At 44.2% G+C, this 16183-nt stretch overlaps 1 protein-coding gene across 1 annotated transcript in view; it reads left to right on the forward strand.

Annotated features, from left to right (window-relative positions):
* Positions 1 to 16183, forward strand: part of STAG1 (stromal antigen 1) — a 1758022-nt gene that overhangs the window by 1715563 nt on the left and 26276 nt on the right. Inside the window, 2 exon segments of the mRNA XM_030215628.1 lie at positions 481 to 591; positions 1951 to 2065. Of these exon segments, the coding sequence (XP_030071488.1) occupies positions 481 to 591; positions 1951 to 2065 (226 nt within the window).

The raw sequence follows: 16183 nt of genomic DNA on the forward strand, positions 1-16183 counted from the left end.
TCTCTCTCACACATTACTCAATCTCTGACACATACTCATTCACTCTCTCACACATACTCTCTCCTAACAGTTCCCTTAAAAACATAATTGCCATTAGAGGACAACCTTGCTAGCACCCGTTTCATTTCTTTCAGAAAAGGGCCTTTTTTACTAGTATATATATAAAAGGATATGTAGACCACAAAAAAGTATATAAATTGTTTAGAAAATATTATAAAAAGTAAATGGACTGGGTAAAAAGGGAGGAGCAAAGTATTATGTCAAGATATGAAAACTATGAGAATCTATGACAAGAAACCAAGAAAATGTTGACTAGGCTCTCCATGTTATTGTCCAGAAGGTACTGAAAAGTGATATTTACCTGAGTTTGAAATGGGAGAGACATAGCCGATTCTGTTTGCTTTTAGTCTTCAGATGCAGATGTCATGGTTGGGCCAGCAGAGAAATGAGGGAGACATAACTGATTCTGTTCGCTTTTAGTCCTCAGATGCAGATGTCATGGTTGGGCCAGCAGAAGTTGGAAGACTTAAATCGAAAAGACAGAACAACAATGAGCTATATGAAAGTTAGAACTGGCGTAAGACATACAGTGTAAGTTTTAAAAAAGATGCATTTCTTCAGCATAGCTGCACTTTATAGCTGCAGTGCCACATATCACAGTCTTGAAAACTTCTCACTGAATATGCCCAGGATTAACTACTTAGGCCAGTGATTCCCAAACCTGTCCTGGAGGAATCCCAACCAGTCAGGTTTTCAGGATATCCACAATGAATATGCATGAGATAGATTTGCATACCAAGGATGATATGAATATTCATTGTGGATATTCATTGCAATATATGTGCAGCAGGCTTAATGTTTTTGCATTCAGCCACTAAAGTCCTGAGTGCACAGATCTAATGAGCTAGATCTATAATAAACTCTTTCTTATTTCATCTTGAAAAAAAAGCATATAACTTTTTAGCTCCCAAAAATCCAACCTATATTTAAATAGAAAGTGCCTGCATACTTTTTCTGTGAATATAGGCATATAGTACAACTAGAAAAAATAATTCTTCTACCATATAAAATGGTGGCTGTCACCTGGCCCCTACCACCAATCAAAAGGGATTAAATTAGATAGCAGTTAGGGCACAGTGGGCCCGATGGTCAGGCCACCCTCTGGCTCTCAGTACAAGTACTTCAGTCAGAGAATCTCTGCCAGTATCTCTTTATATTCTTTTCACCATCATAGAAATAATTGAACTATCCTATAGCTTACATTATATCAAGCTGAGACATGCATTTTGATAAGTATGCAAGCACTATACATGTGTATGTTTTAAACATTAAGGTGTGTATGTGTAGTTTTCACTGACCAAGTTATCCTTTCGATGATATTTCTTTACTGTTTCCAAACAAGATTTTGAAAATTACCCCTTTAATACAGGAAAATCAACTTGTGTACTTCTACCCACCCATAAAGTAAGTCAGTTTTCAGTTAGACTTTTCCCGCATGTATAGCACTGTTTTTCCACAAAATAGTTTTGGAAATTGGCTTATTAATATATATTCATTATAGGTAGCTTGAAACTACAGCAGGACAGGTTTGCTGTGATCCCTTGCTGTGATCCCTATAAAGTTAACTCTTTGGAATCTGCAGTTTTTGAATAGCTAATGCTGTGATTCCTGATACCAGTCTTTGTGGGTCACCAGCACAGTATTCACAATAAATGTAAGATACTTTTGGTCTGTGACACTAAGTTGCAGATTTTGATTATCTGAAAATCCAAAATTAGTTGATGGCTCACAAGAACTAGAGTTAGAGGCCACTGGAAAACCTGCCACTGAATGCATTATTTGTTTAACTGGATGGATCATTTAAAACTGTAAAGAAAATGCATACAGTTTAAGGGGCAAATTGTGTAATCTAGTAAACGGCAGGTTTCTCTTTTCTGCTCTCTCATTTAGCCGGGGCTTGATGGAGGATGATGCTGAACCAATCTTTGAAGATGTGATGATGTCATCACGGGGACAGCTCGAGGATATGAGTGAGGAGTTTGAGGACACCATGGTTATTGATTTGGTTAGTAGATTAATTTTAGCCTTTGATGTGTGATGATAGGGGTAGATATGGACAAAATGTAGAACTTCTAGACAAATTGGCATTGTGTGAATGCAGTATTGCCTGTAGGCTAGTTGGCATTCCTATTCCAAAATTTATAGAATGGGTGTTAAAATTGTTTAAGGCTGATGGTATATAACATGATAGTCAAAGCACAGAACTGGGAAATGTGGAGACCCAAGTTTCACGCACACCTATGTTTCTCATTGTAAGTTGTTTATTGTCTTTAATGTGGATTATAAGATAATTGGAGCAGAATTCTCACAAGTGTTTTAATTTTATATTTAAAAAAGTTGCTCTTTAAATATTGTAATACTCACTTTCACTTCTTGAGAGCTGCAAGCAGATTTGTAATTTTTCAGGATATAAAATAATTAATCCAATGTGTTTTCATATGTTTGGTTTAATAATCAGGATAATTTACATATTTATGTTTACCATGGAAATCCAAATTGTGTGACCCTCAGATGATTGTAGTAAATATTTCTAATTTCAGTTTCCCAGAAAAAAATATTTTGAAAACTATTTAAGAATAATAAATTCAAAATATTCTTAATACCAAACCTTAAATATAATAATCCTTACCCAGTCTTTTAAGGATCTTAGGTATTTTGGTGTTTTTTAATGATACTATTAGCAAAGCAATATAGTAAGGCCACACAGGGTAATCAGCCTTAAAACATCCATGATCCTTTACAGGTGATGTTACAGTACACATACAACTGAAGAAGATAAAGGAGGAGCTCATTGGAGAAAATAATTGTTCAACTGTATAAACACAAAATCAAAACACCAAAAACTTGAGAGTTTTTAATATCTGTATATCTATAGATACATATAGGTATATATCAATATATCTTTCTATAAATATCATTTATAGATAGATAATGAGTATAGATATGTATGTGTAATAAGGGACATCAAACACTTTGCACCCACTTCTACTACTTTTCAGAAATGCATATTTGTCCCTCTAAAGTCTGTACAGTCCTCTGTGTGCCTTGGTTCCCCAAAAATAAATAAATCACCTTTAAAAATGTAGGAGTTCATTTTCAGCCACCTGTAAATGCTGTCCACCAACCAGCTGAATTGGAACTAGATGTTCAGTGCCAAGCCCTGTTGAGACACCAGCATTGAATATCTTCAGTGGCACCCAGAAATAATGCGGGTACAGTGGATATTCAGTGCCATACCCATATATCTAACTGGGCAAAGTTAGGACCACTGTTTATGCAGTCTAACATTCCTGATTAGTACTGATGCCCATATAGCTGGATATTGTGACATCACCTGTAGATGTCACTCTTTGGGGCCGTACACCCTTCGCATCAATGGTTTGTACCAGAGGCAACAGAGGGTAAAAATAGCTTGGCAAATATACTTGGCTGTTAGGCCTTTTCTCCAGAATTGCCATGTTACCCAGTTTCAGGAGGGAGAGTTTTTGGCCAGCTCTTTTTTTAACTTACATCCCAATTCATTGTACTATTTGTGGTCCCTAATTCTACTCATTGAACTCAGCACTGCAGGCCCCATAATGCATTAAGACAGAGTTGTCAGACATTCAGGACTAGTCTAAAATCTTTCTCCCAGAACTAGGTAACTTGGGTGGCTGGGCTGGGTGGATGGCTAGCTGGTTCACATCAGGCTCTGCAACTTACATTAAATAATTACATTTTCTGCTTATTTACAACCCAAACGTTTACTGACTTCTGCTCAGTCTGTGTTGAGGCACCAGTCCTCAAGTTTACTTTGAACTTCTTCCATTTATTTTGGCTGGAGAAAGGAAATTTTATCTTCCCTTCACATTACAATAACTCTCCTCGTGCCCTGTGATCGGAGCTGGATCTATATTTACATCTAACCCTCCTGGACAACAAAGAAAAAGCCTACAGCAACCTGCATCAATTGAACCATCCAAGGATATCAGAACCAGAAACTGTAAAGTTCATACCTGCAGTCCGTGAGTTAAAAATTTATTTTAACTATATAACTATTTCTAAAATTCTGAATCTGTTAGATTCCTTAAAACTAAAGGCAACTCAAGAAATTCACATAGAAGTGCTTACAGCCATTTGTTTCTCTATTGCTGGAAGTCTTTGATCTCACAGGCCTTGTCTGAACTTACAACTTTTAAAAAGGTCTGTTCGTTTAGATTATTTAAAACCTTAACCCTGCATTGCCAACTGGTAAGATTGCTGATCTACGGGGTGAACTCCACAAAGTGGACTGCAGTGCCACCCAGTGAAATTTTGCCTAGCTAGCTTCTGATACAAAAGACCATGAGAGCATCCCAGTGGTGTGTGGGAGAGGAAACCATAATCCCCACCAAACAAAGAGAAGGCAAAAGTGCAAGAAGTCAAGCACCCTCATAACAGTACTTAAAAGATCACCTCATTACCACACCAAAACTACCCCCAGACCACCCTTGGGAACTATAGGACTGGTGAATGCCAGATCAGCTGCAAAGAATCCTCAGTGATCCATGATGCCATACATGAACAGCATCTTGGCATCCTAAGAATAAGTGAAACCTGGCTAGATGAAAGTGGGGGTTTACCACTGGCTGAACTATGCCCAACAGGTTTCAACATACAACATCAACCAAGACCAAGAAGATGGGGTGGAAGGGTAGCAGTCCCGATTCGGGATACAATCAAATTGCGCAGAATATCCATCCACCAGCTGCATGAATCAGAATCTCTTTTAATCCAACTTGAAGAGGAGAAACCATCCTGGCTGCTCATGGTATAACTGAGCACCTCATATTAACACATTATCTGTGCAAGAACTCCTAGACCTGATTACTCAAGTGACCTGAATTACCCTAGGCTGGTGATCATGAGAGACTTCAATCTACACATCGAAAACCCAGATACCACCACAGTTGCCTTTCTGGACACAATGGCAGCACTAGGATTTACACAGGTGATCAGTTCTCCATCCCACGAAAAGGGTCACATACTAGACCTGGTATTCTACAAAGGGGTGGATATCCCATAATTCTGGGATAACAGTATTGAAATAACACCCCTATCATGGTCAGACCATTTTCTAATTAAAATTTCCCTAAGTGAGCACCTGAAACGAATGGCACCTAAAGAGTTTGGAAGGTGATCAGAGACAAAAAAAAAACTGACTCCTGAGAATTTCTTAGAGGCCTTCCACTATCCACATGTGGATGAAAAGACTACAGTGTCAGAACAAGTTGATATCCGGAATACACACTTAGCCAAGACTAAAAAGGTCTTATGCCCCACTCACAAACGCTCACCTTGGTTTTCTCCAGAACTTCGGATCCTTAAACACAAAGGATGGAAACTGGAAAGGAGATGGCATAAATCTCGCCTGGATGAAGACAGGCTAAACTGTAGGAAGCACATAGCAAAGTATCGCCAAGCCTTAACAGTGACCAAAAAACAGTATTTCTCTCAGTGCATTGCACAGGCTGCCAGTTAAACCAAGCTGTTGTTCAGTATAGTAAACAGCCTACTGTAACTCCCACAACAGAACCAGCCTGCCCAGTCTAAACTGAACTGCAGTGATTTTGCTGCATACTTTGCCAACAAAATTAAAAGTCTCCGCCAGGATTTACAGGCAATCCTACCCAGTCCCCAACCTGTCAACCAGTGGTACACAAACTTGCCCCCTCCTAACAGAGACAGATGGAACACTTTTAACTCAATGACAGAGGAGATCCTTGACAAAATCCTACGAGACCTTCAACCAACTACCTGCTCCCTCGACCCCTGCCCATCAAAGATAGTGCAGCAGGCAAGTATGGGCCTCATAGAAGGCGCCACAAAAATTGTGAACACCTCTCTTTCTAATGGGCAACTATCAACAGCATTAAAAAGGACAGTGGTTCACCCTTTGCTAAAGAAAAACAACCTTGACCAGGACAAACTTGAAAGTTGCAGGCCAGTATCCAACATCCCATTTCTAGGGAAACTCATAGAACAAACAGTCTATGTTCAACTTAATGATTGGCTTGAAAAGAGAAACTGGCTAGATCCATGTCAATCTGGATTCAGACCCAGTTATTGAACAGAAATGGTCCTCGTATCCCTACTAGATCATCTTCACAGAAACTGAGACAAGGGATTTGCTTTGATGTTAGTACTGCTAGATTTGTCAGCAGCTTTTGACACTGTGGATCATGATATCATGCTAGTACAACTGACAGAAACGGGTATCAATGGAACAGTACTTGCCTGGTTCAGATCCTATCTATCAGACAGGCAACAATCCATAATGTTGGTCAGCAACTCATTACCACCATGGACGCTGACCTGCAGGGTACCACAAGGATCGATACTGTCACCTATTATGTTCAATATCTACCTAAAGCCACCAGCTGAACTGATTCGGTCAATGGACACTCAGTTCTAAATCTATGCAGATGATGTGCAGCTACTCTTACCCATTGAACCTGACTTATCTACAGCCTTGAATAAACTGATTACCTGTCTAACATCAATTAAAGAATGGGTTAAACACAACAAACTTTGCCTGAACCCAAGTAAAATGGAGCTTCTCTGGGTCCCTAACATAGTAAATGACGACAGATAAAGACCTGAATGGTCCATCCAGTCTGCCCAACAAGATAAACTCATTTTACATGTTATGTGATACTTTATATGTATACCCAAGTTTGATTTGTCCGTGCCTTTCTCAGGGCATAGACTATAAAAGTCTGCCCAGCACTGTTCCTGTACTAAAATTCAGAAGCTAACATCGAAGCCCCTTAAAATTTACACTCCAGCCCATACATATCTATTCAGTCACGATCAGAGCACAGACCATAGAAGTCCACCCTGCACCGGATTTACTCTCCAAATACCGGCGTTGCCACCCAATCTCCACTAAGATTCTGTTGATCCATTCCTTATAAACAGGATTCCTTTGTGTCTATCCCACGCACATTTGAATTCCATTACCGTTTGGATACATACCTGACATCAAAATCCCTTTTGGGAAGTACGAACTCCCCCTCAAATCACAAGTCAGGAACCTTGGAATACAGTTAAACACTTACTCTGATTCCTCAAATCCAAGCAACCTTCAAGAGCTGTTTCTACTATTTGTGACAGCTACGCTGCCTCTCTCCATGCATCAAGAAGGTAAATGTTATCCCAGTTGTGCATGTCATGATGACATCAAGACTGGATTACTGCAATGTTCTATACAATGGTCTGACTACAAAGGGCCTGCACCAGCTCCAGTTGATTCAAAATGCAGCTGCAAGACTCATAGAAGGTTGCAAGTGACATGACCACATCACACCATTTTTGCAAATACTTCATTGTCTACCAGTACAATACAGGGCTAAATTTAAAACTGTATGTCTGATCTTCAAGGCCCTGAATGGAAATGGCCCTGAATACCAGAAAAACAGGATGATCCTCCACACACTGCCAGGGACACTAAGGTCGTCTCAAGGACTATAACTAACCACACCCTCTCCAAAAGACATTACACGATGTGATACCCGCAAACGAGCCTTCTCCGGAGTAGCCCCCACACTCTGGAATGCACTGCCCGAAAGTCTCTGCTTAACACAAGACTATCTCTACTTCAGTAAGTAGGTGAAAGCTTGGCTCTTCAACCAGGCCTTTAATGGAAGAAGTAACTAACTTGTTAGTCTCACTCGCACACACAGGGAGTGACTTGGCCTGCACATACTGCAGCAGGACATGTTTGTCCACTCCTACCCTATGTGAAATAATATTTGACCATCTTTCTGACCTCATGTGTAACTTACTTTAAATCAGTCACCTTTACTCTCTAACTCTTCTTACTCTCTTAACTATCTATATGTTACATCTTTGCTTTACCCTTCACTATCAATTAAAATGTTCTATTACGTATTATGTTGACATTGTAAGTAGTATACTATGCCATAGTTTGTATTGTTGAATATTTTTACTACTGTAATTGCCTATTGCTCATGTTTGATCTATTCTTACTGTACACCGCTTTGAGTGAATTCCTTCCAAAAGGTGATAAATAAATCCTAATTAATTAAGCAACTCCATTTGAAGCATGTGCTTACCTAGCTCCCATGCTTACTCATAAACTATTAATGATGCCACACCTGCAGCTAGGCTGTGCATTAGAGAGCTGCATGGGAATGGAGATTGCAGGATTCCCGCGGAACCTGTAGGGTCTCCATGGGTATGAAGAAGATGCCATGGGATCCCCACAGAGATGGAAGAAGTTGCCATGGGATTCCCTTGGGAGTGTAATCAAAATCTCTGGTGACTCCAAAATTAGTCTTGGAATGCGCTGAAAGAGGCATTCTCCGAGGACAAGCAAGGCTGCTTGTTCTCACGACTGGGACGGCGGTCCCCACCTTCGGAACTTCTTTGAAGCAAAACCTTCAAAGGCTTAAGAACCTTCTGGAGCGCAGGATGCAAGGCCATTTTCCCGCCCGTCGTGCGACAGTCCCGCTTCAGTTGTTTTCTTTCCGCAGTTAGGGAGTGACTGCTTGCGGACTCTCTCTGTTTCGGCCCCTGAAGAGCCTTCGATTTTTGAGTTTTTTTCCTCTGTCTTTTTTCCCCTTTTCTTTTTCTGACCTGTTCCTTCAAATTTATTTTAAAAAAAAACAACTTCCTTTAGTTCTAGTTTTTATCCCTTTAAGTTTCCGTTCACTTCCTTCGCGGCTTCCCCCTTTTTGTGCCTTTACTTTGGTACAATCAAGAATTTTGATTTTGTTGCTATTTTTCCATCTATGTCAGTGAGGACGCCCAGCAGCTTCAAGAAGTGTACTCGGTGCAACTGGGCGATCTCAGATACTGACCCTCACACGTGGTGTCTCCAGTGCCTTGGGCCCGACCATCGCCCAGACGCATGTATGTTGTGTCTCAGCCTTAAAAAGCGGACACAGGCGTCGAGAAAAGCTCTTCAGGATCGTCTTTTTGGAGCTTCGCCCGGTTCTTCGGCGTTGACAGCGGTACCGAGGTCGTCGATATCGGCACCGGAGATGGCATCGACATCAGGAGCGCAGGTAATGGCTGTTCGAAGACCACTACACGCTGGGAGCAGTGAGCCGTCAAGTGGGTCTCCACCTGTCTCGAAGACTCCTGCTGTGCAGGCCCACTGGGACCGACTACTCTCAGACCCGACCCCAAGGAGGTGTTTCGATTCCACAACCTCCTCGTCGGTACCAAGGAGTATCAATGACGTGCATCGAGCGAAGGCGAAGAAGCATCGTCATCGGTCTCCTTCCAGACACGGTACCGGGAGCTCCGGGGCGTTGAAGGATTCGGCACCCATGAAGCGTCGACGCCGGGAGGAACTCTTACCCTCCATTCAAGAGGTGTCGATGCGTCGGTCTTCGAACAGCCCGGTGCCGCCCCCATGGATTCCGACACCGACTCCTCTACTGACCCCGCAGCCTTTCTCGACAGCAACTCTGGATGAGCGCATCCGAGCCATTCTTCCAGGTCTCCTGGAAGGGATGCTGCGTCAGCCTGCTCCGGTACCGGGAGTGCTTGTGCCCTTGGTACCGTTCATGGAAGCAGCAGCTGGCTCCACGCCTGTGGTGAGGTCTTCGACCCCGGTGCCGCCTGCGGCATCGGCGTCGGCTGCCACCCAGGTCGACTCCCCGTCGACATCGCTGGAGGGAGCTTCATCGCCAGAGGCGGGGGAGTCGACTTCTCAACATCCCCATAGAGGACGTGATTCCTCGGCGTCGAGGCGGGCTCGGTTTCGGACTGCAGTTAAAGAACTCTTGTCTGATACCGATGAGGATGCCTCGTGGGATGAAGAGCCAGATCCCAGGTATTTCTCTTCTGAGGAGTCTTGTGATCTTCCCTCTGATCCCCCACTCCTTCACCAGGAAGAAAGCTTTCTCCCCCGGAGAGTCTTTATTTGTTTTCATTTGTCCGGGAAATGTCTGTGGTCATTCCCTTCCCTGTGGTAACTGAGGATGAGCCCAGGACTGAGATTATCGAGGTCCTTGACTATCCTTCGCCACCTAAGGAGTCATCTACTGTTCCTTTGCATAATGTACTCAAGGAGACTCTTATGCGGAACTGGATGAAACCACTAAGTAATCCCACCATTTCTAAGAAAGCTGAGTCCCAATATCGGATTCACGGAGAACCTGAGCTGATGAAGTCGCAGTTACCTAACGACACTATAGTTGTGGATGCCGCTCTCAATAGAGCCAGGAGTTCTAGGGATTTCGCCTCAGCGCCCCCGGGGAGAGAATCTAGAACTCCAGACATTTTTGGGAGGAAGGCCTACCAGTCCTCTATGCTCATGGCCAAAATTCAGTCTTACCAGCTCTACACGAGCATTTACTTGAGGGACACGGTGAAGCAACTGTCGGCCTTGGTTGATAAGCTCCCTCCGGAGCTGGCCAGGTCTTTTCAGGAGGTGGTCAGGCAGCAGAAGGCATGTCGTAAATTCCTGTCCAGGGGTGCTTATGATTCTTTTGATGTTGCATCCAGAACCGCTGCCCAAGGTGTAGTGATGTGCAGACTCTCATGGCTGCATGCCTCTGGCCTGGACAGTAGGGTCCAGCAGTGGATTGCGGATGCCCCTTGCCGGGGGGATAATATTTTTGGTGAGAATGTCGAGCAGGTGGTCAATCAGATCACTCAGCAGAAAACCACTATGGACAATCTCTCCCACCGGGCGCCTTCTGCTACTACCTCATCAGGTAGACAATTTTTCCGGGGAAGGAAAATGCTCCCTGTGCTTACAACAAGCGTAGGTACAATCCTCCTTCTCGACAGCCTTCTCAGGCTCATCCCCAGCACGCTCATTCTCGTCAACAGTGTGCGCCAAGGCAGGCCCCTGTGGCTGCCCATCAAAAACAAGGGATGGGCCTTTGACTGGCTCCAGCTGAACATAGTCGCCATAAAAGTATCCGTGGCCGGGCGATCTGCCGGTCGGAGGGAGGTTAAAATTTTTTCGCCAAAGGTGGCCCCTCATAACCTCCGATCGGTGGATTCTTCAAATAGTCCGGTTAGGATATTCCCTCAATTTGATATCCAGACCTCCAAATTGCCCACCGGGAGCGCAATCCTTCAGCTTCCAGCACAGGCAGGTACTTGCAGAGGAACTTTCCGCCCTTCTCAGCGCCAATGTGGTCGAGCCAGTTCCACCAGGGCAAGAAGGGCTGGGATTCTATTCCAGGTACTTCCTTGTGCAAAAGAAAACAGGGGGGATGCATCCCATCCTAGATCTAAGGGCCCTGAACAAATTTCTTGTCCGAGAAAAGTTCAGGATGGTTTCCCTGGGCACCCATCTTCCCATGATTCAGCAGAACGATTGGCTATGCTCTCTGGACTTAAAGGATGCTTATACTCACATCCCGATACTGCAAGCTCACAGGAAGTATCTTCGATTCCGTCTGGGAACGCAACACTTCCAGTATTGTATGCTGCCCTTTGGTCTGGCGTCTGCGCCCAGGGTGTTTACCAAATGCCTGACGGTAGTCACAGCGTCGCTACGCAGACTGGGAGTGCATGTGTTCCCTTATCTCGACGATTGGCTGGTGAAGAACACCTCATAGGCAGGAGCTCTACAGTCCATGCAGATGACTATTCAACTCCTGGAACTAATCGGGTTTGTTATAAATTACCCAAAGTCCCATCTTCTCCCAGTTCAAAACCTGGAATTTACAGGAGCTCTGCCAGACTCACAGACGGCTCACGCCTGTCTCCCCGAGACGAGAGCAGACAATCTTCTGTCTCTAGTTTACATGGCCATAGCGTCTCAGCGATCACAGCTCGGCAGATGTTGAGACTTTTAGGCCATATGGCCTCCACAGTCCGTGTGACACCCATGGCCCGTCTTCATATGAGATCAGCTCAATGGACCCTAGCCTCCCAGTGGTATCAAGCTACAGGGAATCTAGAGGATGTGATCCAGCTTTCCACCAATTTTCACAATTCCCTTTAATGGTGGACAATTCGATCCAATCTGACTTTGGGACCTCCTTTTCAAATTCCTCAGCCACAAAAGGTGCTGACAACGGATGCATCCCTCCTAGGGTGGGGAGCCCATGTCAATGGGCTTCACACTCAAGGACTTTGGTCCCTCCAAGAAACAGGTCTTCAGATCAATCTCCTGGAGTTGCGAGTGGTCTGGAACACTCTAAAGGCTTTCAGAGATCGGCTGTCCAGTCAAATTATCCAAATTCAGATAGTCAATCAGGTTGCCATGTACTACATCAACAAGCAGGGGGGCACCGGATCTTACCCCCTGTGTCGGGAAGCTGTCCTGATGTGGCTTTGGGCTCGCCATCATGGCATGTTTCTCCAAGCCACGTATCTGGCAGGCATAAACAACAGTCTGGCCGACAGATTGAGCAGGATTATGCAACCTCAGGAGTGGTCGCTCAACTCGGGTGTGGTTCACAAGATCTTCCGAGAGTGGGGCACCCCCTCGGTGGATCTTTTTGCCACTCAGATCAATCACAAGGTCCCTCAGTTCTGTTCCAGGCTTCAGGCCCACGACAGAATAGCGTCAGATGCCTTTCTCCTTCATTAGGGAGCAGGTCTTCTGTATGCATATCCTCCCATACCTCTGGTGGGGAAGACTTTGCTGAAACTCAAGCAAGACTGCGGAATCATGATTCCGATTGCTCCTTTTTGGCCACGTCAGATCTGGTTCCCTCTTCTTCTGGAGTTGTCCTCCGAAGAACCATGGAGATTGGAGTGTTTTCCAACCCTCATGCGCTTCTGCATCCCAACCTCCAGTCTCTAGCTCTCACGGCCTGGATGTTGAGGGCGTAGAATTCGCTTCCTTGGGTCTCTCTGAAGGTGTCTCCCAGGTTTTGCTTGCTTCCAGAAAAGATTCCATGAAGAAGTGTTACTTTTTCAAATGGAGGAGGTTTGCCGTCTGGTGTTATAGCAAGGCCCTAGATCCTCGCTCTTGTCCTACACAGACCCTGCTTGAATACCTTCTACATGTGTCAGAGTCTGGTCTCAAGACCAACTCCGTAAGAGTTCATCTTAGTGCAATTAGTGCTTATCATCAACATGTAGAGGGTAAGCCTATCTCTGCACAGCCTTTAGTTGTTCGATTCATGAGAGATTTGCTTTTGTCAAAGCCCCCTGTCAAACCTCCACCAGTGTCATGGGATCTCAACGCCGTTCTCACCCAGCTGATGAAGCCTCCTTTTGAATTCCTGCCATCTGAAGTACTTGACCTGGAAGGTCATTTACTTGGTGGCTGTTACTTCAGCTCGTAGAGTCCGTGAGTTTCAAGCCTTGGTAGTACATGCTCCTTATCTAAAGTTTCATCACAACAGAATAGTCCTCCGCACGCACACTAAGTTCTTGCCGAAGGTGGTGTCGAAGTTCCATCTGAACCAGTCAATTGTTTTGCCAACATTTTTTCCCCGTCCTCATACCCGCCCTGATGAACATCAGTTACACACCTTGCACTGCAAGAGAGCATTGGCCTTCTATGTGGCGCGGACAAGCCCCTTCAGACAGTCCGCCCAAATGTTTGTTTCTTTTAATCCCAACAGAAGGGGAGTCGCAGTCGGGAAACGCACCATCTCCATTGCATTTCCTTCACTTATGCCCAAGCTGGGCTGACTCTTGAGGGTCATGTCACGGCTCATAGTGTTAGAGCCATGGCAGCGTCAGTGGCCCACATGAAGTCAGCCACTATAGTAGAGATTTGCAAGGCTGCAACGTGGTCATCGATCCACATATTCACATCTCACTACTGTCTTCAGCAGGATACCTGACGCAGCAGTCGGTTCGGGCAGTCGGTGCTGCAGAATCTGTTTGAGGTTTAGAATCCAACTCCACCCCCCTAGGCCCATTTTTATTCTCTTCCAGGCTGCACTCTCCGTTAGATGTTCTAGTTTTAGGTCAATCTCAGTTATGTCCTTGCCGTTGCAAGGCCCAATTGACCTTTTTTGTTGTTTTGAGTGAGCCTGGGTGCTAGGGATACCCAGTCGTGATAACAAGTAGCCTGCTTGTCCTTGGAGAAAGCGAAGATACATACCTGTAGCAGGTGTTCTCCGAGGACAGCAGGCTGATTGTTCTCATAAACCCTCCCCTTTGGAGTTGTACTTCCTCTTCTTATTGCTTTTTGACATAACTGAATCGGGACTCTCGCGCGACGGGCATGTCCCGTGCTCCAGAAGGTTCTTAAGCCTTTAAAGATTTTGCTTCAAAGAAGTTCCGAAGGTGGGGGCCGCTATGGATGCCGACCCAGTCGTGAGAACACCTCCTGTCCTCTGAGAACACCTGCTACAGGTATGTATCTTCGCTATTGGAGCACCAGAATGAAGCTTGTAATGTATAGAGAGAGGCAGGTGGAGCACCAGAATGAGGCATGGAATGCCCATAGAAGTAGCCAGAACACCAAACTGAGGCTTGGAACACTCATTGGTTGAATAGTGAATACATTACAGAACACCACTGGAGGCTGTTGGGGTTGGGAGGAAACAGAAGGCTGCAAGCAAGTAAATAATAGTGTTGACTCCTGCGGGTACGGGTGGAGATGGAGTAGATTAGTTGTTGGGATGGACGAGGGTGGAATGAATCTTAGCTGGTACAGGTGGATATGGGTTAGATTCCATTGGAGATAGGTGAAATTTCTGTCCCCGTGCAACTCTGTACTCTGCGTTTCCCTGTTATTTCTGGAGAGGTGGTATGTGGGCATAGCAGGGAAAGTGAATGTGACCCTGGGGAGAGAGAAAAGAAATAATGGGAGACCATGATAGGGGGGGGGGGCCCACAAATGTATATTTCAGGCACATTGTAGAGTTAATCAGGCCCTGGGGAGAATGTGGCCAATGTGTGAATGAAATGAATCAGCCTTGAATGAACGATGTAACGTAGAATGTTTGTCACTACCTGAGGATTCCTTGTCACTATTGGGTATGGGTCAGGAGAAAAGAAAACTAGGTGAAAGCAAGGAAAGAGTTGATTTTGCATGTGCTATTAGACTTATAGACATACATTGAGGGGTACTAAACCGAGAGATTTCTAGAGGACTGTATGAAAGAGAGGATCTGCTAAGGGGGGAAAACTTCACTAGTGTATCTAACCTGCTGGAAATTGCATTCAGATTTGAGAAAAGGTTTACTTGGGGTTGAGACTTTTAATTCTCTGTTACGGTTTTATATAAATAGTGTTTGAGTCTAGTTTAGTATTTTAGGTTGCATTTTCGAGCTTGGTGTAACATCAGTTTGGAGCACAGATACCAGTTGAGGGAAACCTCTGTTTAGTGTTTATCACTGATTTAGAGTACAGTTTAGTCACTGAAAAAAATAGGAATCTCTTAATAAAAACTAGAAAGCAAGGTAGAGTCACATTTGTGTTTATCTGTTTGAAATTATTTGCTAGAGAAAGTAACCTTAATTAGAACATTTTGCAAGGGTCTTCCTGTTAGGAAGAAAGAAAAAAAACTGATGTTTAATTAAAAGGTAACTGAACAATATATATTGATAAATATTTCTTTTCTTTTCTTTCTTTCTTTCTTTCTTTCTTTCTTTCTTTCTTTCTTTCTTTCCTTCCTTCCTTCCTTCCTTCCTTCCTTCTTAACAGGAAGACCCTTGCAAAATGTTCTCTTTAAGGTTACTTTAGCAAATAATTTCAAATAGTGACTGATTAAAAAGAAAAGTTAAAAGACCAAACTAAGGGGCCCGTTTACCAAGCTGCGGTAGAGTGGGTATGTGGGATTACCGTGTGGTGAGGCTAGGGTTACCATATGGCTCCAGAAAAAGGAGGACGGATTGAGCCAGCCGGGTTTTACTTCCATTGCTTTGAAAGCAATGGAAGTAAAACCCGGCTGGCTCAATTGCTTTCCATTGAAAGCAATGGAAGTAAAACCCGGCTGGCTCAATCCGTCCTCCTTTTTCTGGAGCCATATGGTAACCCTAGGTGAGGCCACTCTTTACTGAGGTGGGAAAAACCCTATTTTTGTTTAATTGAGGTCCTTAATGGCTGTGTTCTAATTTTCTCATTGGCTTACAGCCATTTACTGCCTTAACCCTTACTGCCACCCATTTAGTAAGCGGTAAGGGCTCATGCGCTACTCCTGCATTAATCAAGCAGCATTCAACAATGGCTGTGCGGTGCCTGATTACCACAGGGA

This window comes from Microcaecilia unicolor, chromosome 10, assembly GCF_901765095.1.
Source record: "Microcaecilia unicolor chromosome 10, aMicUni1.1, whole genome shotgun sequence".
Classification (NCBI taxonomy): Eukaryota; Metazoa; Chordata; class Amphibia; order Gymnophiona; family Siphonopidae; genus Microcaecilia; species Microcaecilia unicolor.